Consider the following 25,999-nt stretch of genomic DNA (forward strand, 5'->3'; position numbering starts at 1 on the left):
CCAGATTAATCATGTTCGTTAACGCGTTATTTTTGACAGGCCTAATATATACACATACATACATACATACACACACACACACACACACACACACACACACACATATATATATATATATATATATATATATATATATATATATATAAATACACATATATATGTTGTTGTTGTTTTTTTTCCCATTCACTGGCGATACCTGATCTGAAGGACCGATTAATTGCCTACGTGGTTGACCTGGTGAATATTTAGATTATAATGCAGCATTATTCCCTGGGATAATAATAGAAGTCACTCTACATAGTGCATCTCAGAAAAAGTTTATTGTTGACAACCTTAAACATTCAAACGCACGAAGTGCAAATTACATTTCAGTAGCCTACCTGACATGGCCACCACTAATTAACTCAATTTAAAGACTTTCTGAGGCGATTTGTACTCATTTCAGTACTGAGTTATCTGTCCTTGTCAATAGCTTTTTGTGTGTCCCCGTTCTAAAGAGAGAATATTCGAGACAGTTTATGTGTTTGATCGCAAACTTCATTCGTTCGTTTCTGTTGTCCTGAAATTGAACTAGCGCCACCCTGTATACATGTACAGTACACGAGGGGGCAGCATGCTCCTCCATGGAAAACTAACAGAAAAGTATAGTCAAGTGCGCTGCAAATGGTTTAACTCTGAAAGTATCAGAATAGAACATTTTTGACTTTGCACTTTCTTTAATTGAAGGCAGTTATATTTTCATTATCCCTTACTCTACATTTTTTCGAAATGCAGCAACATATAACAGTCAACTGATGCTGTTGTCAGCAGTTCACACTGCATATTTTGGAATATTAAAAAAATATAAAAGAAAAATAATCTTTGGCAATCTGATAAATAACTTTCAGAGAACATTTGCAGATAATCCTAAAAAATCATTAAATGGCTATCACGGTTGCTGTTGCGGAGTCAAGTTGATCAACACACTCATTAGTTGCCATGGTAACAGGGCTAGGACACTAAATGATGATTTGGTGATGCAAGAAGTGAGGCTCTGAGGCACAAAGTGAGTTTCCTTCATAATGGCTTCATGTCTGCAGCTTGAACTGGAAAGAACTGGTAGTCCAGTTGTTTGTGTCACAGTTGAGCATGGTGCGCTCCGTGAAGGTAACGTTGCCCTCTGCATCAATCAGGATAATTGTATTGGTCCTGAAAGAACAAACAATATAAAAATGCAAATACAGCTAAGAGATGAACAGGGCACAGGCTACTCAGTTAATTTGTGAAATTTGATGTGTTGATGGCTTTGGCAGTGACGGTGCCTAGACCAGCACCTGATCTTTAGCTAGGGGAATTCTTGGTATTAGTTATATTAACCTTGTGCCATAATCAGGAGTGCGAACACACACGGCTGACAGAGCTTGGATCATGGACTTGCTATAACCATCTCCTTGGCTCTCTTGAACAGGATCAGGTGAATTCCTGTAAAAGACAGAAAAGCATTTTTTTTTTTTTGTTAAGTTGCGACTGGCAAATTTGTAATGAATAGGTGAAATTATTTAACGTATGAGGCGTACATATTACATAGCTAATGAATGCAACCTCTACTCAGTGTGTCTCAGTGTGGATGAAAGTACTACGCACAAATGGCAATAACGCTCACATGAAGGGAAACCAGAAGCAATACGTAATTACTAGGGCTGTAAAACTATTAATTTTTTAAATCGAGTTAATTACAGCTTAAAAATTAATTAATCGTAATTAATCAAAATTCAGACATATTTTTCTGTAAATTATTGTTGGAATGGAAAGATAAGACAAAAGACGGATATACTGTATACATTCAACATATGGTACATAAGTACTGTATTAGTTTATTATAACAATAAATCAACAAGATGGCATTAACATTATTAACATTCTCTTAAAGCGATCCATGGATAGATAGAAAGACTTGTAGTTCTTAAAAGATAAATGTTAATACAAGTTATAGAAATTTTATATTAAAACTCTTCTTAATGTTTTTGTTCTATTAAAATTTGTAAAATTTTCAATCAAAAAATAAACTAATAGCTCGCCATTGTTGATGTCAATAACTACACCATGCTCACTCATGGTGCTGAAAGCCATAAAATCAGTTGGACCCAAGCGCCAGCAGAGGGCGCCAAACACCAAAAAACAAGTAATAAGCAGACATTACACTCTGCTGTCATTTTAAGCTGTTTGAGCGGGGCATGTACGTTAGTTGCGTCAAATATTTATTTATTTTTTTAACGTGATTAATTAAAAAAATTAATTACCGCCCGTTAATGCGATAATTTTGACAGCCCTAGTAATTACATCTTTCATGTTCTATAAAATTTTGAAATGTGTATGTTTGCATATGTACAACTTTTTACAAGTCTATTCTTGTTCACAAATAATTTTTAAGTGGACACAAAGTAAAAGTTGCATGTGTGAGAAATACGGTATGAATAAAAATAATAAATGCAAAAGCTTCACAAGATGCAACCTAAGTCCTCACATTTTTCACTCTTTGTCATTAGCCTTGATGCGCTTATAATATATGTTTAATACAGTTAATTACATTATGGCCTATCTCTGGTAGGGAAGTGTAAGTGGCTCAGGATCCTTTACATGAGTGAGGGTAGGTTGGAGCGTGAAATTTGACAGACAGATTGGGGCAGCGTTTGCATGCGTGTTTTGAGAATTTAAGGTTTGGACGTACAGTTCTTCATTATTAAGTACACTCAGCAGCTCTTGCACCAGTCCATCACAGGATAGTGACTGGTTGTTGACAATGCTGGTAAAGTGTCGCTTGCCTTGCAGCAGTTTCTTCCAGGGGGTGTCCAGCAACGAATTACTCAAGCTGTAGATTCCTGTATAACGGCACATGCAAAATATGAAAGAATAGAAAAAAAAAAAAAAAATCAGTACATTGAAACATTATTGCATTTATATAAAATACAAGCAGTGGCGAGGGTAAATATCAAAACAATTACTGCAGCAAGGACACAACACGTACACAAACAAACACAAACAGACCTGGTTTTAGACGGATGGGTTCACTGTTGCCTCTGTTTCCATAGTAACACACATGATCCTGCTTGGCTCTACATTGGATATAATAAAAGGGAAAATTAAGAATAGGTGCCGCTTCATTTATGTTCCCTGACTGTGCTCTGTGACACCGTATATTTTTTTCAACGACAACAAATGTATTAAACAACATCTTTCTTTAAAACAGATTATTTTCCATATGAATAATGCCTTGGTTTTCATTTTAGAGTCAGAGTGACATGAATGGGAATCAGACAATCATGTTATTTGAGAGCGACATGAAATGCTGGTTTTGTCTTGATCACATCAAGTACAACGCATTTCAGATGAGATTACAGAAATATGTACAAAGTTTACAGCTGTAGGTCCACTGAGGCCAGACTTGGTGTAGTTTTCCGGGAAAACAGTGACTCTCAATAATTAAATCAATAGTGTGTCGGACGCAGAACATATATTACTAATCAAGGTTTAAATGGTTTAACAACCATGACAACCACAATTTGCAGATTAGTCATCGCCTGACTAAACAGCTGTTCATTTGGCGTTGAGAAGAGTACTGTATTTGTATTTCATAGAGTGGTGACAAGACTCATTTGGAGGTAAACATTGTAAACTGAATTTCAAGTACTAAGCCATAATTCCAGAATTTAAATATCAGAAAAAAACTTTACTCACTTGAACTCTGCTGTGAGAAGGTTGAAGCCATTATACAAGTGACTTTCTGTTGAGACCTTCTTTAGGTAAGAGTAGCTGTCCAAGTCCTTGTCTACAAGGTAGTTGGAAACAAGGAAACCTGTGGTGTGGTAGTGACATATTTTAATTGTATTTCTCTGAAAATTGCACACCAAACAAAATAATGAATCAAAAAGAAAAATCAACAACCCAAATATCACCTCGCCCTTGTGCATCTGGATTGGGCCGTCCTTCCATGTAGTTGGTGATTGCAGCTAGTTTCCCATTCTTGTTGATCCCCAGCCATGATCCTCCTTCTTTACCGTATTCCAGGTCTAGCCCTGATTTGTGTGATAATAGTACAAATATCTTTATTCAAAAGAGAGAGAAAAAAAAAAACACCGGTTTTCAATTCCATCGATGATGGAAATTTTGTCACTGAATAGTGGCACAAATTTTATTGCTGTCATGTTTGTATTTGGCCCAAGATGAATTAAAATTGGTTATTAAAGTACAAAACTGAGTTGTACATCCTTGGTTGAAAAAAAGAGTGGTTCATAATCTCTTCTAAAATATGTCTAAAATGCAAATGCACAGAAACACACTTAAATTTTGAGCTTTATTAATATTTTCAGTGCGGCTGTGCAACTATATACCGCTTGGGTGGATCCCTTCATAAAGAATTCCAATCCACAAGATTGTAATAAAGAGTATTAATCTTCCTGCAATCATGAAAATATACTACTGTATATAAATAATAAATGTGCTTTTGCAACAGAACATTCACTGACTTCCCTTGTCACTGGAGGGGTTATTTATTTAAGTCTACTACATTTCTTGGTGATCAATAACGGCAGGCCACTTAAACTGACAGTGACCAGTAGAGCCAAATGATCTCCCTGCTCTAAGAGTGGAAGGAAAGATAGTCGAATCCCGCTGGGAGCCATATTTTACGGTACTTCTCATCTCATCATGCTACGTATCCTTCAAGCCCTCCCCCAGTCCCGGAGAGAAAGCAGCGCCATTTATTCTTGTCACATCAAATAAACGCAGACATCAATTAAGGACCCACGGTTGAAGTCCTGACCCGTCTATTACAAAGGGGAGAAGGAGAGAGATGAACAAGGATGCCATCTCTGCATTTTCTCCTCCAGAAGAAAGAAAAGCCAAGTCAATCAAATATAGTTTATGCCAGAAAGGGATGTCCTGTGATAAAATGGAGACTTACATTCTGAAGCATTTTACTCAGGTTCTTCCATACCAAATGATCTCCTACGGTCGTCTTTCTCGACATGGTTTTGTGTATGAACTCTTTGGTACCAAGCAGTGTGGTTCTACACACACACATAGTGTAGACAAAAAGCAAAACTTTAAACATGAGGTTTGTTCTCATGCTACCTTTATGCCAGTGTCACTCAGAAGTGAACACTTTGTAAAAGCAACATCTTTGATGAAGTAATTAATTTATTATTATGTCTTTCTGTATAATAAATTACAAGTTATAACTGCTGGAAATTTAGACTCAGGCTGTCAGAACTGGAAACCAGACCAAGTACGGTTATTAACATAACACAGACATCATTTCGAAATAAACCTGTGACCTGTGTTCTCCACCACCAATCACAGCAACTGTAATGAATCTACGAAACCATAAAATCCCATTGGTGTAGCCTCCAATCTCAGTATGACTTACCACTCAGAACATCAGTATTGCTCCCCCAAAAGTCTGCAGCCTTCGATGGTCTGCTGTAGAACTCATCTCTGTTTGCAGCCAAAATTAGCCTTTGGAGAGAGCAGTCATCTGGTTACTATTCTGATTCGGGCAGCCATTTGTATACATTTGTTTTATATTAAAATATGTGTACCTAACCTAAATATACATTAGTGTTCTTTATACACACACAAGCAGCAATGCTATTACTAGACTGAAAGCTATATTTAAACTGAGTATAAATCAAATGTTACACAACATAATAGTAAGTGTATAATCTTAAAGACTCTCAGTCACACATTATACATACATATATGTATATTAGGGGTGTAACGGTACACAAAAATCTCGGTTCGGTACGTACCTCGGTTTTGAGGTCACGGTTTGGTTCATTTTCGGTACAGTAAGAAAACAAAATGCAAAATATAAATGTGCTAGTTGTTTATTACACACCGTTGTGCTTTCAACAATAGGAACATTAGCCTATACAAAGCTAGAATTCTGCTCAAAAAGTAGCGGGTATTTAAAGAAAGTCCAACAACAATTTGCCTTTCAGACCCTGCGTATTGGTCAGCTTTCTTTCTGAAGGAAAGAAGAAAAAAGAAGTCCTGTGCTAAATAGAAAAGCAATCCCAATGACAAAGATTTTAACATGTATTTTACAAATAAAATGCCTCAATTAATCATTTTTTTCCCTTATGAACAGTTTTCAAAAGCTTTATTGGTGGATTTTCTCAAGTTAAAGCGCCACACAGAAATTAATAAATTTAATTGTGTAAGTAGGATCTGTGTATTATTCTTATTATTTAATTACAGGTGTTTTAGCTCATTTCAATTTATTTTATTTAAATGGGCTATCATTTATTTTATTATGCGTTTATATTTCACAAATGTGATGTAGTATTAATTTATATAGTATATTTTATGTTGTATAACTTAAGTTCCTATGTGAATGTAAACACTATCTATGGAAATCTCTGTCGATTCAAAATGATCAGTGGTCTATCACTGATAAGCTTTTCTTTAAAAAGGGGCCATGGACCATTCAGGTGGTCCTTGAGGGTCCCATGAGGCCCACAGAATCACAACATTAGTGACCGATGAGCCTACAGCAACTGAATGGAGAGCCCGAACAGGACAAATGGTACCAAATGGAAGGCTAGATATACTGTATATCCTTTACCGAATAGTATAGTATATATTTCACCAAGTAATTGTTTTTGGGTTACTATTTTTTTTAATTTTTTTAAACCAATTGAACTCTATTGACCTCCTAGCACTAAACTGCATGGGAGCCCCTAATTAATCTTGGATGACAGGAGCATAGATCTTGCTGAAAAGAAAGAGATCAGCCCCAACTGATGTAATAGAGGTCAGCTTCTGAGCCTTAAAGGCTAATCATGATAGCTTGTTGGTGATGTGCAATGTGAGCCACTGCTGCTGCACCAAACACATTTTAATGATGCCACACACAAGATCAAGTGTTATCAGACCCAGTGGGCAAAATCATATTTGAGCGGGGATGAACACAGAAACTGCCTGCTTCATTGTTGGGAAAGCAAGACCTTTTTCCTCCTATTCAACAAACAGAGAGTAAAATGAGACATTGTCACATCGTAGAATCAACAGTTTCCTAAAATTGAAACACAGATCAATTTACCTCACTTGGTTTAATTTTTTCATTTAAAGTTGTATGTATGAATTGCATTCTTACTTCAGACCAAGCGTTGTTGTTGAGATGAGGAAAACCAGTGTGAACGACCGATGGCTAACCAGTGCAGTAACTATCAATATTTTCTTTTCTTTGTTGCTTGCACTATAATGAGTCAGATTTTAATGTTACCTTTGTAACATTTTAATATGCAGCAGACTGCACACCAATGTGGGTGCATATACTAGCCTATATATAGCACTGCTGTTACTAAATGAGGACACACTATGTTTCACCTTTCCTCCGGTTGATGTCTGAGTCATTGCACAAACACCTCTGATCTGATCTCCTTAGGCAGGGTCAGAATCCCAAAGACAAGGACAGAGATGGACTTTGTCCAGGTGGGACGTTGGCTCTCATCCTTTGGGGGATTTAAATAAAGCCCGGCTCCACATCACACCCTAACTCGTACAGATGGCTCATTGTGCAGTAGTGCACACTCTTGCATGATTCACTAAAAGGTCATATTTACTTTCGACATTAGAGGATAAGAACAGTGCTGTTAATACTTTAGGGTATAATTATGACTGGTCTGTGATTACTTATCATACCAGGATTTAATGATTTGGTAAGGCTGGTGCCAATTGCAAATAAATTACATTGTATACTTAATGACAGGTCAAATCTCAATGTTTCAACTTGTCAAAAACTAACAATACAATAGTATACTTGAGAAATGAATGAGCCAATAAAAGTCTTGTTTACAATATCATATACAAGTATTACAGTGATCCCTCCTTTTTTCGCAGTTAATGGGACCAGAACCGTCCGCGAAAAGTTAAAAACCGCAAAGCAGTGTTTAATTACAGTACCTGAGTGATGCATGCGGGAACGTGACACACCTTCTGGATGTTGTGTAGGCCCAATCACGAGCGAAGAGAGCATATAGCGGAAATAGGATGCTTTAATTGTGAGTAAAAAAGAAGTCAAAATTTCCCCAGAAATGTTGGATGTTTGGAGCAGGCTTTGGGTGCTCTCCAAACGGGTAAAAATGGTGAAAATTACCATTGAAAAGGACCTTGGAGAACCTGGAGGGGGTTGGAGGGGATAGAGTGCTCCATTTTTGGGTTTAAAAAATGGTTAAAAAAAAGTTAAAATTCCCTTGGAGGCTGTGGACGTTTGTAGTAAGCTTTGGGTGCTCTCAAAGTGGGTAAAAACGGAGAAAAGTACCGCTGAAAATGACGCGGAAGTCGTCTTGTTGAAATTATCCAATGAGACTGGAGACAAGATAAAAGGCTGAGCGAGGCCAATTAGCTACTCTAATTTGTTCTATGGTTTGTCAAACAGCATAAAGGAGGCTGCGATGGTTCGCAGCCAATCAGCTCATGGGATAAGGCCACTTTTATTGGCGGTCTATTGGTTGGAGAGGCTGTAATGGTGCTCATTGCTACTCTAACGTGTTAATCTCGCAGCAGGAACCAATCACATGCCTTGTATGAGTGCCAGTGGGTATGCAGAAAGCCCTCTACTCATGTTTGCTTTGGTGCAAAACAATGCCTCCTGTGATGCACTGAATCCGCAAAACGTGGACCGCGAAGTCACAAGGGATCACTGTAATATGTATTTTTTTTTTTTTTTTAATGTTCATGCATGGGCTAAATGCGGTAGTCTACTAGTTTGAGTAGATCAGAAAATGAATGAACAATTCAAATTGTAATCGCCTATATGATTACTAAATCTACCATAATGAAGAGTTACAGAAAACGTTTGTCCTCCGTTATTGCCAACAAAGGGTACATAACAAAGTATTGAGATGAACTTTTGGTATTGACCAAATACTTATTTTCCACCATGATTTGCAAATAAATTCTTTAAAAATCAAACAATGTGATTTTCTGTTTTTTTTTCCACATTCTGTCTCTCATGGTTGATGTTTACCCATGTTGACAATTACAGGCCTCTCTAATATTTTCAAGTGGGAGAACTTGCACAATTAGTGGTTGACTAAATACTTATTTGCCCCACTGTAGCAGCAGTCTCATATGTTACATCACTTAGCGACGGATGAAGTTAGATGTTATAACTGGTGTGTCTGCGATCTTTAAATTGCATACTTCAAATATTTATTCTCTGACCCCTTTATGCTGCCGATATTGATCATGCATGTGAGAGATCTGGTGATATGGTAGCATGGACTGACTGGTTTTTCTGCTGTATATATTTATGTTACTGTATGTGCTGTTGGCTATGTGAATTGAAAAAAGGAAACATTTGTCATTGCAGATCTTCATGTGTGTGCTGTGATTCTCAGCATGGCATGGAATAAAAATCTAAAGCAGAGTATAACTTTAATTTGCATTGAGAATGTTAAAAGTATATGAAATACAATTTACCTGTAGGCATTTTTTGATGCAGGCCGGGGGTCAAATTTTATGAAAATGATACACATGGATGTATAGAGAAATTGGTGACGGGCTTTTAACCTGTCCACTTGCACAATCAAAAAATGGTCATGTCTGCGAAAAAGAAATAATAAAAACAGTTAGGAAGAACTCTTTTTTTGCCACGATGTACAGTGGGGCAAATAAGTATTTAGTCAACCACCAAGTGTGCAAGTTCTCCTACTTGAAAAGATTAGAGAGGCCTGTAATTGTCAACATGGGTAAACCTCAACCATGAGAGACTGAATGTGAAAAGAAAAAAAACTGAAAATCCCATTGTTTGATTTTGAAAGAATTTATTTCCAAATTAGAGTGGAAAATAAGTATTTGGTCACCTACAAACAAGCAAGATTTTTGGCTGTCAAAGAGGTCTAACTTCTTCCAACGAGGTCTAACGAGGCTCCACTCATTACCTGTATTAATGGCACCTGTTTTAACTAATTATCGGTATAAAAGACACCTGTCCACAACCTCACTCAGTCACACTCCAAACTCCACTATGGCCAAGACCAAAGAGCTGCCGAAGGACACCAGAGACAAAATTGTAGACCTGCACCAGGCTGGGAAGACTAATTCTACAATAGGTTAAATGCTTGGTGTAAAGAAATCAACTGTGGGAGCAATTATTAGAAAATGGAAGACACACAAGACTACTGATAATCTCCCTCAATCTTGGGCTCCATGCAAGATCTCACCCCGTGGCGTCAAAATGATAACAAGAACGGTGAGCAAAAATCCCAGAACCACACGGGGGGACCTAGTGAATGACCTACAGAGAGCTGGGACCACAGTAACAAGGGCTGCTATCAGTAACACAATGCGCCGCCAGGGACTCAAATCCTGCACTGCCAGACGTGTCCCCCTGCTGAAGAAAGTACACGTCCAGGCCCGTCTGCAGTTCGCTAGAGAGCATTTGGATGATCCAGAAGAGGACTGGGAGAATGCATTATGGTCAGATGAAACCAAAACAGAACTTTTTGGTAGAAACAAAGGTTCTCTTGTTTGGAGGAAAAAGAATACTGAATTACACCGTACCCACTGTGATGCATGGGGGTGGAAACATCATGCTTTGGGGCTGTTTTTCTGCAAAGGGACCAGGAAGACTGATCCGTGTAAAGGAAAGAATAAATGGGGCCATGTATCGAGAGATTTTGAGTGAAAATCTCCTTCCATTAGCAAGGGCATTGAAGATGACACGTGGCTGGGTCTTTCAGCATGACAATGATCCCAAACACATCCAGGGCAACAAAGGAGTGGCTTCGTAAAAAGCACTTCATGGTCCTGGAGTGGCCTAGCCAGTCTCCAGATCTCAACCCCATAGAAAATCTGTGAAGGGAGTTGAAAGTCCGTGTTGCCCAACGACAGCCCCAAAACATCACTGCTCTAGAGGAGATCTGAATGGAGGAATGGGCCAAAATACCAGCAACAGTGTGTGAAAAGCTTGTGAAGAGTTACAGAAAACGTTTGGCCTCCATTATTGCCAACAACGGGTACATAACAAAGTATTGTGATGAACTTTTGGTATTGACCAAAAACTTATTTTCCACCATGATATGCAAATAAATTCTTTAAAAATCAAACAATGTGATTTTCTGTTGTTTTTTTTTTCTCCACATTCTGTCGCTCATGGTTGAGGTTTACCCATGTTGACAATTACAGGCCTCTCTAATATTTTCAAGTGGGAGAGCTTGCACAATTAGTGGTTGACTAAATACTTATTTGCGCCACTGTATTTAGAATTTTGGTGTACTGTATAGCATTGTGGAGATATTTATTTTCAATTGATTGCTTTAAAAATTGTGTTTACGTTGCAAGATGTCAACAAAAATGCTTGCACGGGGAAAAAAACACATCATGTGGATCTATTCAATTGTTATTTCTTTGTCCCAGCACGCTAAATGCGTGTTTATGTCCACTGCTGAACTTTTCCTGTAGCAAGCGGTACACTGAGTAATGGCATTACCCTACACTGCAAATATAAAGCAATTCAACAACGTGTACGTGGATTACAAATTGAAGATAGATGCCCTTCTTGGTTAAATTAAAGAGCTATCGATGCGTTTAAAATAGAACCGCAATAAGGTTAGCTTTACATGCACTTTTGGTGTCAAGATAATCCAACATAAGAAGAGGTTTCAGTGCTAATAAAAGTTCACTTTTGACCTAAGATACCACACAAGAAATAAATTGCGATAAATTCAATTCATAATTGGCTAATCGTTTATTTTCATTGGTTTTTAATGTTATAACAAACAGCAGGACTAGCTAACGTTAGCAAAACTACATTTTGGAAAATAAAGTACATTTTAGTAGTGATACCGTGTACAAGGGAAGCATCGTAGATCGTTACTCACCTGTTATCTTTACAAGTGCGCACTGGAGCAAAGTTACATTACTATTTACGCTGCTTCTCTATTGCCAAGGTAGTTTAGCGTAGCTAGTTGGTAATCTCGATTTAAATTCTGCTACGTCCCTCTTCTTTTGAGTCGAATGTGACACTGCTTTCCTGCGGTTTGACGTCCAAACCCCGCCAATCTTCTTTATGTAGGTGAATAAAATGAGCGCATCTTCCTCCACGATCCTCCGTTAAATCTGATTGGCTAGTTCAGCACAAGCCATAAAATGAAAATGTACACATCCGCTTCATGTCATTGCCAAAATAAAAGAAAAAATATTGCAGCCATCCAAATTTGCTGCAAAATACTGTATTTTGCAAAACGGTCTATTAATATTTATTTATAAATTGTAATTTAATTGATCGAGTAAGATTAACTTAATTGAATGCAACGTCGAAACATGTCAGGCAAGCACAATGTATGGGGAAAAAAGAGAACATTCTAAAATATACCGAAAACGGTATACACAATGATTTTAATGGATTATTATCATTATTGGACTTGATATATAGTAATGGTCACATACAATATTCTACCCAAATAAAGCCAGGAGTGTGTAATTACATTTAATCCGTTTATGAAGTAACACAATCAATGGGAAAAAAATCTACACTTTTATCCCAACTTGACTTATAAAGGTATGAACTATTTTACTGTTACTAGGGAACGGGCACATCATTTGTTACCTTTTCCATGTGTTTATGTTAAGTCATACATTCAATAAAAAATATTCATTCATTGATTCATCTTCCATTCCGTTTGTCCTCAGAGGTTTATGGGGGTGCTGGAGCCTATCCCAGCTAATTATATGAGCAATAGGCGGGGTACACCCTGAATTGGTTGCCATACCGAGTAATTGTCATATAAGTATTCATAACTGATGAATAGACCTCTCAAGTATGGAATGATTTTTATTTTTATTTTTACTTTTAGGAGCAGTCATAGGTAATTACCCTTCAAGAACCCGCTGTTACTGCATAAAACACAAACGAGTATTCATAAGGTCTAACTCAGGGGTCAGGAACCCGCGGTTCTAGAGCCACATGTGGCTCTTTAGCGCTGTCCTAGAGCCTCCTGGAGCTTTTTCAAAAAATGTTTGAAAATGGAAAAAGATGAAGGAGGGAAATATTTTTTTTTGTTTTAATATGGTTTCTGTTGAACGAAAAACATGACACAAACATTCTTCTAACGCATTAATATTGTAATCAAGTTAAACTTCAGATGGCATCATACAACAGAGTAATCACGTGGCGCGTCATTCTCTATAGGATTCACTGCAGAGAAAATAAACATTTACCATATTTTCAGCACTATAAGGCACATCGGAGTATAAGGTGCACCTTCAATGAATGGCCTATTTCAAAACTGTTTTTGTGTATAGGGCGAACCGCATTATAGGTGCAGTAGTAGTAGTCGTAGTAGTGGTTGGAGTAGCGTTATGCATCCACAAGATGGAGCTGGGCTAAACGGAATGTCATACCATGATTAACTAATATTGATCCATACATAAGGCACATCGGATTATAAGGCGCACTGTCGGCTTTTGAGAAAATTGAGGGCTTTCAGGTGCGTCTTATAGTGCGGAAAATACGGTAATCATGAAGGCTGTATGTGTGGCTAATGTATTCATTTTGATAGTAGGCTAAAATAGCTAATTTGGATACATACAGCATGTGTAGCCTTCGTTATAAAGCTTATATAAGGCTTTCAATTTTTTACGGCTCCAGACATATTTGTTTTTTGCTCCAATTTGGCGCTTTCAATATTTTAGGTTGCCGACCCCTGGTTTAACTGGAATACCACGAACTTAGCAAAATCTTTATATATTTATCTTGTTGGTCATCTTACTTAAAAAACTGATTAGGATACAATATTTTTTTTTTTTTAAACCATCAATTTCTCCAATACTGGAATGGCGATGGGCGGAGACATTGGTCTGTTCTGATGAGAGGGGGTAAAGCCCGCCTTGCCTTTCATACAACGCGACCCCACCGTCGTTAATTAGCAATTATTCACCAAACCTCAACTTTTGAATCGATGGTAGATAATTTTCGTGTGTGCATGCAAGTACTGCGTTAAACCGAAAGCAAGTGAACGCACCAACATTTGAGATTAGTGAGGTTGACAGAAAAGGTCCGCTGCAGCTAAACTGCATACAAAAAGCCACTCTTTCAAGCCACCGGACTACTGCTCATCATCTCGTAGGCTCTTGTCGCGTCCGTAAAGGAGGATGGACTGGACAAACTGAGGTACGAGCAATGTAGCGCATTGCATTGCCGCGCAAATCAATGTTCCTGGTATGGATGTATTGAGCTTGCACCAAGTTGTAGCCTGTATGTGCTTCACAACTCACTTAACGAAGGGGGCGTTGAGAATTGTGAATGCAATCATTGTGAACTGCAATCGGAGAAAGACAACGGTTGAGCTTGATGAACTGTAGTAAGATTTTGTTTGTCATATTGTTTTGCTGCTCTGTTAAGTGAGTTGCTTTGGAGAATCTTGGGTGCATACACTCTAATTACCTCATTTGGAGATGGGGATTCTGTCAGTGGCTTGGCTTGTTCGTCATATCCCGTTAATGATAAAATACCAACCATTTTAAAAATGCTACAAATAAAGTTATTTGCGTATTATAGTAATTATTTTGAAACACAGCTTTTAAGTTGAGGGTGCATGCATTCAATTAACTTAATTGTGCTTGAGCACTCAGTTTACAACCACTTCTCAGTCGAAAGCCACATGGTGTCGCCGTGCATTGCATTGTGGAACGTCAGAAAAATGGTTTAAAAGTTTGGACTTTAAAACAATTTTCTAAAATAATGACTACTCTCGTCTTGGTCTGGACTTGTCTCTGTCTTGATTGTCTTGGCATCTTGAGCACAACACTAGCAATTTACTTGCCATGTTAAATGTTCATGATTGTCACAATCCCGGTAAAATTGTTGACTATAGACCCTACCCACCGACGTCACAAAATCACGTGATGGCTGTATTGTTCCGCCCCCTTGTCCGTCATTTTGTGTCTGTATTATCAATGGTCTCAATTGATCGAGCAATTTATCATGCATTTCATGGAAGACCCGGTGCTTTCGGATGCCGTAAACTCACTGGATGCGTTGCATAAAAGGCGTTATGTGGAAAAGCTTCAGTTTATCCATTCGCCAGATCCATATTTGATGCCTAAATCGATGTTTTTCGACCCGCGGTCTACGCCGTCTTTGCCTGACATCTGCTAGCTATCCTGATATTTACAACTATCTTGTCCACACAAAATCAGCCTATTCTCACGAAAGTTTGAAAAACTTTAAGAGCTTGGAGGCTTATAAATACTTCGTTGCTGGTTGGGTGAAACAGGTCCTCGTCCACGAAAATTCGGCAGGAATCTATTTTGTGCTTGGAAAGGTGAGTTACGAAATTTTCAATTCAAAATCTTTTGTTCTTGCTAACATCCACTGTCAAGTCTAATGTATTTCATGTCATTTGTCAATGGAGCTAGGGCTTTTAATGTTTATATGGTTTAGCGATAGCACTCTCACTACATACATACGTGTATGTTGTCGGCGATTAGCCTAGCAATGATCTTAATTGTGGTTGTCAGCCCAAAACCCTCAAAATATATATTAAATGCATCTTACCAGATATAAAATGACTACTTCATAATCTGTGGTAATCGTTTGGAGCCCAGTTTTCTTGTCGAATTGCAGCAGCCCATCTCGCTCTCCTCTCTGGGGTCTCTCGGAATCCGGTAGAACTTCAAGTCTCTCCGTCTATCTTCTCTGTTATTGCAACCGACCGCCACACATGCCTTCACCATTTTGATTATTAATGTTAACAAGCAGAAAAACACGCCGTAAATAAGAGGAATGTACGTAGCCGTAACAGGTAAACACGATGTGTTGACGGACAATTGGGCGGCACCAGTCAGGAGGACGGAGTTGTGACGTCACATGGGTAGGGTCTATACATGGCAGAAAACCAAAATAGGCTGTATCTTCAGGTTCTCACCTTCTGTCATGATTGGCCCAGTTTAACAGTTAAAATGTCATTTTTGTTGTGGCGCTGATATGACTTGAGGTTAGGTTCAACCAAGACCTCTTACCCTCCATTTTCTAGACCATACTTACTCTTTGTGATTATTTGAAAAATGCTGGCAATTATTACTCACAATCTGTCCTGCATTTTTGACTAGAAGTAGGAACCTCTTGGTACCTCACGATACAAAGCTCATGATAATGATGATCTGACGATATGGCGATACAACGATTATCGATACATTGGTCAGGAAATCATTCTAGGATATTCTACACACTAATAAACAGAAAAACAAGCTTGTACTGTGAATTAGAATGAGTTTATCACTAGTAGACGTCCAATCCATTTGAATTGGGAGGATGGCAGCGAATGAACGAATTCGCTGCCACCCCTCCCACTTTAAACGGATTGAAAGCCTATGGCCGTCAGTGGCAGCCAATGCCAGGCAATTGGGTAATATTGGGCCATTTAAGCTGGTCATTTACCTGTTGATTTTGGGGTATTTTACGGGTCACTTCCTATTTAGAGTTACAGAACATTAAGTTACCTGGGAATCACCCAAATGAATAGGCAGTGTCCTAACGCAACAGGAAATGACCTGTAAATGCTCTGAAATGAACAGCAAGTGACCTGTAAATGCCCTGAAAATCGGACAGAATGACTGTGAACGCTCTGGTTTTGAATGAACGAACGTTCCCAGTCCAAATGGATTGGGCGTCGAGCACCGTCAATGCAGCCTTATACATAACTGAGACACCATTATGGTGGAAGATTTTGGTAGCAACATGTTGGTTCCTTTTTATTCATTTTTTTAGACATTGAAACCTTTTTAAAACGATATCTCGATTCTTGGCAGGAGCATATTAATATCCTTTTGGGATACAAAGTATCATGAGATATCACCATTTCGATATTTTGTCACACCCCTAGTGCTGATATGATTTGAGTTTAGGTGCAACCAAGCCTTCTTACCTTTCATTTTCTAGACCATACTTACTCTTTGTAATTATTTGAAAAATGCTGGCAATTATTACTCACAATCTGTCCTGCAGTTTTGACACAATTTGACATCTAAAGTGTGCTTGCCTCACTGAACTACCAGACTCTTTCAGATCAGAGTGCGACTTCAAACAAGGTGTTTAAACTGTTACGAGGCCATACTTCCATATTATTCCAGTCACGAGTCACAAGTGATTTGGGTGGAATAATGGTATACGTGTTCATGTTTCGACCATAGTACGTCGTCAGAGCCTAGTGTTAGGACACTGCACAAATTTCCAAATGGTACCACGACGAGGATTGCCTGTAAGAGTTATGTCAAGTAGGCCTGCACAATATATCGCTATCGCAGTGTGCGCTTGCGCAATAGTCTCATCGCAGGGCGTGCGATTGCTGTTTTTTTTTTTTTTTTTTAATGTAAACTTTTTTTTGTTTTGTGCATCAATTGTGCAGAGACATGGCTTCCTTGATCCATTTTATATACACCAATTGTCAAAATTCACAGATAAACTTCCTTAGCCTGGATTAAACAGTGTTATATGAATACTAGGGATGTCCTGATCACATATTTTGCGCCCGAGTGACCTGATTTTGAGAATCTGCCAATACCGAGTCCCGATCCAATACCAGAAATTTTGTTTTGACGCTCACGCGGCCGTGAACAGCCTCTCACTAACACAATGAGTTGCTACAATACACTTCAGACTGAGTACCAAGCTTAATGATGATAAACACATTTGTGCCTTTGATCGTAGAGCTACCGAGGAGTCTCGGGCCAGATCAAAGCTACAAACCTGCCAATCATCGTTAACTTGTACCAAGTAACAATTACCAAACGCCAGCTGCATTGGTGACCAAGAAAAACCGTTAGCTCGCACTGCTTAGCAGGAGGGAGGGTGAGAGGCTGTACGAGCATGAAGCAGAAAAACATAAAACCCGATCCTTTTCACCCGATTCAGATCCTCTGAAAAATGGCGCAATCGCCCCGATTTCTTTTCTTCTTCTTCTTCGTCTTCTCAAACAGAGCTGCTCAACTCATCTGGTAAAAATTCTTCTAATTTAATATCGCAATATATGGTAAACTCCCCAAAAGTCGCAATGTTTTTTCCAGTAATGTTCAGCCCTAATATAAAGTGAAATTGACTCATTTCTGCTGTGAACATTTCACTCCAGACGGCTATAAAAATTGTCTATCGTGGCAGACAGGTCGAGTGTTGAGTTTGTTGAAGCCGTGAGCTGTCCCAATGACACACCTCTGTAATGGACAGAAAGCCGTTGATGTTGATCCCAAGACTCGGAGGCCAGGAATGGTGAATTAGTTTTTATTTAAAAAAAAAAAAAAAAAAGTACACCTAAGACCGCAAGCATAACAAAGTACAACTGTCCAACAGAAAATAGAGCACAAAAAATCAAAGCGATCAAAACTAGAATACAACCGTAGGACGGTCGGGAGCATGAAGATGAAAAATGGAGGCAATTGTCAGACACATGATGGAGACAGGCGATAGTGAGCCTCTACTGCACCACAGGTGCGTCTGGATTCAATCGGGATTTTTTTTTTTTTTACTGTTTTGCGACATTTATGTTAGACTGTGCTAGGCAAATAAATTGCCATGCAACTTATCTTCAGCTACCATAGTCCAAATATTAGGCAGTGAGCTACCCATCTTCATCGATCTCAATGATCATGTTGCCTTTCAATATAACCAAGTTCGCAAGCTCCGCTCACTGAAGCTACGTCTACACTCGGACTGATAAATATTTTACGTTGCATTTCGCACACTATATCATAAGTGTAAGGTGCATTTATGACCCCCCCCCCCCCCGCATGGAACTTTTAGCGCAAAAAGGAGCAGCCTCATTGTTACATCATTGTCTGCACGGTTTACCTCTGAACCAGAAATTTATTATTCCCCAGCGGGAATTTTTCGGGGTTACACGCTTTGGAGAGGTTATACAACAACATTTCTTTGTGTGGACTGATGAAGAGGTGTTCTAGTTGAAGTTGTTTGAATTACTATTATCATTTTTTTTAAAGGCTCTACTTGTCACAGTGAATCAAGCTGGCAGTACCATAACAGAGAAACATTCCTGTAACCCCCCCCCCCCCAAATGAGTGAATACTTAAAAAAAAAAAAATTTAAAAAATTTTATTTCTAGAGAGCTTTTCAAGCCACACAAAGGCACTTCACAAGAGGGATGGAATCACAGTACCAACAAAACAATAATTGAAAAAAAAAAAAAAAAAAAAAGATTAAAAGCACGATAAAGAGACGTAAACATATAGCAGAGCGAGGGATCATGGTGGGTAAGAAAGATTGAACAGGTCTGTTTTGAGTCTGGATTTGAAAAGTGAAAGGGTAGATATACTGTGAAGATCGGGGGTAGGGAGTTGCAGAGCTGAGGGGCAGGTGGAGAGTCGGACACGGGGGACTGAAAGGTGGAGGATAATGGAAGAGCGAAGTGGACGGGGTGGATTGTTTAAACAGAGTAGATTGCAAAGGTAAGGAGGGGCCAAGCCATGGAGTGCTTTGAAGGTAATGATGAGGATCTTGTAATTGATTCTTTGTTTGACTGGAAGCCAGTAAAGTTGACGGAGGATGGGGGTGATGTGGTGTGTAGCAGGGGTCCAAGTGATAAGGCGAATTCTGGATTTAAATGCATTTTTATAGTTGAATACCTTGTATTAGTTACGAATACAATCAGAATTTGGTTGAAAAGGATTTAAAAATCATGGAACTTTTTTTTTTATGAACAACTTAATGTCCCAACTGGAATTGGGGTTTGTATATGTGTGTGAATTTCCATTCACTTTGGAAATATTATTTTTAATCACTTTGGAATTGCATCAGGAGACACAGCATTAACTTCCAAATTACTCAAGCTATATTGAGTCTTCTGGTGCCCTAGTAGAAATGGAGGTCCTTTTAAAACAGTATTTTAACCCTTTTGGTATGGGAAGCAGACTATATTTCATCATTTTGTTTGTTGTTGTTCATTATTCCTCTTGTTTATGATTTAAAAAAAAAAATGGTTTAATAGTTATATTTCCAGTACATCTGATATTGGGATTGTTTTTGTTGTTGTTTATATGCTGTACTTTATAATGTTTTTTTGTGACACTTTTGTTTTTTAATTGCTCTTACTCTTGTTTTCCTTAGTTCTTTAGCTGTCTTTTATTCATGTTGGTTTTACTGTGCCTCTAGTGTTTCCACATCAGTGGTGTTCCCTGACAGTTTTATCATAATACTGTCAGTCATATAGTCATACTGCTGTTTGTGTGCACAGGGGCGCAGGCAGGAAAAAGCAGATCCCTTCAGGCCCAACCTCATCAATGCCCCAAATTGAAAATACTGTTTTGCAGAGCTACTGTCAGTCTTGAAGCTTTATAATTATCTTCACTTTCCCTCCACTTCTGGTGCCCTTTTGTGTGTGTCCCTGCATAGCGTTTGTTGACCTTGCTTTTTATTGTTGAAAAGTACTTTGTGATGAAATGTTTAGATGAGATGTATATGCATATACTATATTTGAAAGAAGCCTCCGTTTGAAGGAAGACTTGCGTTAGGAAGGCGACATACAAGATACAGACTGTTTATTGGCTGACAGAGAATTCTTCCCAGCTGCAATGGAAATGGAATATTCAACTTTTAGATTGGTGCTTTGTGTTGATTCATTCTTATAATGTAGTGCAGGTTGATGCGGCACTAATAGTTTTCCTAATTGTCTCGCGTTATATAGGTTGCACTTGCTGTACAACTGTAGTACCAAGCTAATGTATATATTGATGGATGCATGTAGGGCTGCAGCTATAGATTATTTAAGTAATCAGTTGATTAGTTCGAATAATCGAGTAATCATATAACAAACAATTAATGCCTTGCAGAATAAATTTGAGGAGCTGTAACCGTTATGCTTGTAGTAACATTTATTTTGGCTTACTAATATTGCACTTTCAAAAGGGCATGAAATGAGAATATAAAATACAATTCTTTCATTTCAAAGAGCAATAAATGCATTTAAAGCTAAATTAATATACCTGAGCTTAGCCTCAAAGCATTATAAAATATAACAATAATAATTAAATGAGGATTTAAGTGCAATAAAAGAACAATTGGCTAACTTGCAGAGCAGAAGTCCAGTAGCTTAAATGCTACAGCATGCTAAAGTTTTCTTACAAAGCTCATAACAAATCGTTCAAACACATATTTCCACGAAAAGAGTCTAAATATACTTCTAAGCTAAATAACGAATGCATAAAAAAACATTAGCTCCAACAAAAACTTACCTTATGTCGGTCTTAACGGGGAGCAGCTGGATTCAGCCATGTTAAATGAGTTATGTCATATTCACTGTTGCCACTAGAGGGCAGTGTATCCACACAAATCAATAAAACTAAATGCAAACACTTAAAAAAAATTGCCAGTCTAATTAAAGGAATCCTCGAAGCAGCAAAGTTTGATTTGAAGCTTTTTTTCAAATCAAATTACTCAAGTTAATCAGATTTTATCGTTGCAGTACTAGATGCATGTTTATTGATTTTTTTTTTTCTTTTTCTCTTTTTAAAACAGTTCTTGTTTTATGTTTTTTTTTTTTTTTAAACTGGCCTTCTTATGTGGAATTTTCCATGCTTGCGTGGGTTTTCTACGGGTACGGCTTAATTCCACACCTCAATAACGTGCACGGTAGGTTGACTGAATAATCTAAATTCACCATGGTTGTGATTTTGAATGTGAATGGCTTTTTGCCTATGTGCCCTGTGATTGGCTGGCAACTAGTTCAGGGTGTACCCTGCCTCCTGCTTGTAGTTAGCTGGGATAGGCTTCAGCACCCACGCAACCCTCATGAGCATAAGCCGTACAATAAATGAATGAATGAATCTTCATGCAATTATTTTTGCAAAGCCCTCTGCATCACCAAGCACACAGCTAACCTTCCATCCATTCTCTGTAAGGCCCATCCACACTCGGGACACAGGAGTGCTAGGGCTTATCCCAACTGAATTTGGGCAAGAAGCAGGGTACAAATAGACAAACAACCATTGGCACTCACATTTAGATCTATCGACAATTTAGTTTTAAATTAACCTGCCCTGGATTGTTTTTTTTAATGTGGGAGAAGCAGGAGTAGCCCAAGTCAAACTACACATGTTCAGATTTGACCTCTAAGCTGTGTGGCGGACATGCTAACCAGTCTCCCACTGTGCCACAAACTAACAAAATTGGCAAAATGAATGGGAAGGTCGTAATAGAACACAACTCTAGGTGGTTTCCATCAGGTACTTAAATTTGCCCCTGTTCTATTACCCATTAGAACCCATTAGCATCTCCCTTTACAAAAAAAAAAACCTAAGTATTATGCTCCACAACTGTTAATGTTTATTATATTACTGTTATTACTTCCTTATTATAATTTCACATTCAGCGTACCATTTAATTAGCGAGGTTGCACCGGGATCGTTCAGCAGAAGCAGTATTACTGCAGAAATGCTATTATGCTTTGTCATTTCAATTAGATAGCAGATATTTCCCTTGCATGCTTAAGTACTTGTTTCTTTAAGTGTTATTCTAAGGCTTAATGAATATCACACCCATAGTGAAACAAAATATAAATACAACACTTTTATTCCCGTTTTCAACACAGCCACTTTATAGTATTTGTACATCCTCCATTCCAATCGTTCCTTTGGTTATAGTGCACATATGAGGATATTTGTGATTCTAATCACGGACAAGATATATTTTATGCTAAACTAAAGTGACTTTTGATATTGAGCTGTCATGGAATGCAAGTAGGAACCCAGAGTCAATGCGCCTTTGTGGCTCTGACACCTGCAGAGCTCAGCCTCCTGATCCTAAGGTGATTAACATGCACCTCCAAGCTCTCCGGCCCTCCCACTGAACACCCCCTTGGCTGTCCATGCTGGCACTTGGCACTTATTCCACATTGCTCCTATTGCTGAGGAGATAACTCAGGTCTTTGTTTAAGATGGCCAAACGTAGTGAAAATTGAGCTGCTAGTGAAATTAATTTAACAGGGAAAAAAATCAAAGGAATACAATACCTCCAAGTTTGGATGTCCCAGTTTTAAACCAAAATCATCAAACTATTCCACAGAACTTCGACATGAATAGAGTTCACCATACTTACATACATACACACATATATATATTCTAAAAGAAAAAAGATTTCATATGTTTCAGTGCAATGTTTAGTGAGAGATTACTGATTTGTTGGTTCCTGAACATTTTTAGCGTTTTATTCTTGTTGGTAACTACTTTCTTATTTTTGTTCAATCACTATTGTGCTTTTAGGCCTTTTAGCCATCATCAAGCGTGTTTTGTGTAGAATTTTGGTATTCTGTGACCGGTGTGGTATATGCAATCACATGAAAAAATTAAGAACCTTAATAAAAAAAATAAGTAACTAACTACTGAATTAAATTTGCTCTTGTTACTATAACTAAGTATTCTTTTTGTGTAACTTGTTGTGTAACTTTTTGTGTAACAGTTTTTTTATGAACCTGTCCTGTTCAGCTGTTTGACACGGAGAATGGAAGTCTAAGTGCCCGGTTGGTCTGAACAGTTTTAATGTTTCACGTTGCGAGTATGGCATACTCCCATTGTGATCATTCAACATACCTCGTTTATTATGACAAAGCAGCTAACAGGAAGGGGTTATGGGGGAACAGAAGAAAAGAAACACAAGAGAAGAAAGAAAAGAAAAACAAACAAACAACAACAAGAAATACATTGAACGTCTACACTAACTACTAATGTGTCGGTGCTATCATCAGCAAGATGTATTTCCGGTTGACACCATGTGGGGAGCCTGTTGACCAGGGAAAGAGGGGGACGGGGGTGGGGGAGTCTATAAGGTAAGTGGTTGAAAGGGTTAGAGTGTACACAAATCAGCTCTATGATCTGGAACCCAGTAATCGTGTGAATCCCTTGTGAGTGTAAGCCCATTGGTGACCGACCCTACACCGCCCCACCGCCACTCCCGGCACCGGGACCCCCCCATCCGAGCGAGTGATGAGTAATTTTTCTTTTACTAAAGTACGTTTTGTTGGAAATAGTTTACTCAATTACATTTTAAAATGCTTATGTTACAATGTAAAAAACAAAAAAAGAGCGCGAGAAAAAATATATATAGGATTTTGCATCTGTGAGCTTGTACAGAGTGTCCTTCTGAGTGGCTCTGCTAACTGCACCGCCAGACAACGAGAAACTAAGGGTGTGTCAAAAAATCAATTATTCATCGAGATTCGCCACATGACGATTCGATTACGATTGATAAATGTTAAAAAAAACGATGATTTTTCCTTAATAACTTAAAGACCGGTTGCTGCTAGTGGAAAGAAATTCAGGACACGTCTGTCGCCCGGACACCTAATGAGATGCACAAGGTTAAGATGGCTGCAGTGGAAGTTACTGAGCGAGAAATTTACTCCTGTTCAAAAGACTCGAAAATGCATTTGTGTAAGAGACAGGCAAGAACCGGGTTGCGCTTTGGGTCCTCTTCTGTGCGCAAGTTATTTTTTAGACTGAGAGGGGAAGAGCGATAGTTCATTGTCTTTGCCTTTCAGTTGTCCAGCAATAGGTTCAAATCGTGTTGCTCGGAAAATTTCCCTACTGTGTTACTAAGTCATGTGTGCGTCTATATGGGTACTGTATTGTTTAGCCTTCATTCTTGTTGTTTTTGAGATTTTAGCGTAGTAAGTTGTAGTTAGAGCTCAGCGCTATGCTAATTAGCAAATTCACTAATGTGTCGATTTTTGCGTTGTTTGGTGGTGTACCAAAGTTACTCCAGATGCAGAAAGTGTAAAACCAGCATTAAGTGCAGCGGTAACACTACAAACATGCAAAATAGTACAGAAATCTGTAAAAACAAAGTACCGTAATTTCCCGAATATAAGGCGCACCCGTGTATAATGCGCACCCCAAATTTACTTGTAAAATCTAGGGAAAATGATTTTACCCGTTTATAATGCGCACCCTAATTTTAGCACCAATAAATAGAAGAATAGAAGAAAACAGAGCTCGTGTACAGATACAGAAATGTCATTTTACTGACTGGTGAAACACAGCACAAGCATAGCAAATTGGTAATTCAAAACATTACCATAAACTGACAATATTTACGGTAATAATATGATTTGACAAATTCTCCAACTTACCAGAATCTAGGAGAAAACAAAACAGATGTGACTTTTCTTTTAAAGACTGCTGTATAACTTGCTTGTTTCATCATGATGAATTAATGTTTCTTCCATGGATTAATACGGTAAAATGAAAGTGAGAACGTAAGTCGGAAATCCGAGAGAGCTCATCGCTGTCGACACGACAGTAACAATAGGAACTATTGTTATTTGGGTTTGAGTTTCCCGAGGGACCGATATAGTTGACGGACACAGGAAGTGTGTGTGCTTACGTTTGTTACGGTCCGAGTTGCAGAGCTGCAATAAACGTCAATTATATAGTATTCGACAAGGAATACCATAGACCAGCGGTCTCAAACCGACTCCACAAAGGGCCGCAGTGGGTCCTGGTTTTTGTTCCAACAGATCCAGCACAAACAGTTCAACCAATGAGGTTTCTACTAACATAAGCAGCACCTGATTGCAATCAACTGATTACACTTGTAAGAAACCAGATTGGTGAAAAGGTATTTGTCTCGTTTGGTTGGAATGAAATCCAGTACCCCCTGCGGCCCTTTGAGGACCGGTTTGAGACCACTGCCATAGACCCATTAATAGACTTTTTTTGGGGAAAAATCCCCATTTCTTTCAGTAGTCACATGAATAATGAGGTGGCCTGTGAAAATCAACGGGAAACAACTCGGCAAGGACTTTCCAGAGAGTACTCTTTAAAAAATAATGTGGTATTAATAGCTGATTGGACTTTCTTAAACATGTATAATCTGCGTGATATGGTTAGTGCTGATTGGGATAGATAACAGAATCATTAGATAATCTGCAAAATGATTCCATGGTATTGAAACACTCCCTACACTTGTCGCTGCAACAGTGCAGAAAAGCTACGCATCTGTTGGCCCTCTGGG

The 25,999-nt window shown here is 38.4% G+C and overlaps 2 protein-coding genes across 5 annotated transcripts in view; one reads left to right on the forward strand and one right to left on the reverse strand.

Annotated features, from left to right (window-relative positions):
• Positions 1 to 274: 274 nt before the first annotated feature.
• tango2 (transport and golgi organization 2 homolog (Drosophila)) lies at positions 275 to 14,522 on the reverse strand. 3 transcript variants are annotated; one of them, XM_057831636.1, is made up of 9 exons: positions 11,868 to 12,029; positions 9,466 to 9,588; positions 5,405 to 5,493; positions 3,933 to 4,052; positions 3,715 to 3,832; positions 3,025 to 3,092; positions 2,802 to 2,858; positions 1,357 to 1,461; positions 275 to 1,188 (listed from the first exon to the last, which is right to left on the reverse strand). In XM_057831636.1, exons 2-8 carry the CDS (start codon positions 9,519 to 9,521, stop codon positions 1,406 to 1,408), a joined length of 564 nt encoding a protein of 187 aa, XP_057687619.1. In that variant the 5' UTR covers positions 9,522 to 9,588; positions 11,868 to 12,029; the 3' UTR covers positions 275 to 1,188; positions 1,357 to 1,405. The 3 variants fall into 3 exon arrangements, with proteins under 3 accessions (XP_057687619.1, XP_057687617.1, XP_057687618.1); XM_057831634.1 differs by having other exon boundaries at positions 2,708 to 2,858; XM_057831635.1 differs by lacking the exons at positions 9,466 to 9,588; positions 11,868 to 12,029 and adding an exon at positions 14,432 to 14,522 and having other exon boundaries at positions 2,708 to 2,858.
• The window catches only part of arvcfb (ARVCF delta catenin family member b), a 346,624-nt gene continuing 334,508 nt past the window's right edge, over positions 13,884 to 25,999 (forward strand). For both annotated transcript variants that reach the window (XM_057831628.1, XM_057831631.1), the window contains exon 1: positions 13,884 to 14,158. The gene's annotated coding sequence lies outside the window, so the exon portion shown is untranslated. The remainder of the gene's footprint in view (positions 14,159 to 25,999) is intronic.

Source organism: Corythoichthys intestinalis, chromosome 3, assembly GCF_030265065.1.
Source record: "Corythoichthys intestinalis isolate RoL2023-P3 chromosome 3, ASM3026506v1, whole genome shotgun sequence".
Classification (NCBI taxonomy): domain Eukaryota; kingdom Metazoa; phylum Chordata; class Actinopteri; order Syngnathiformes; family Syngnathidae; genus Corythoichthys; species Corythoichthys intestinalis.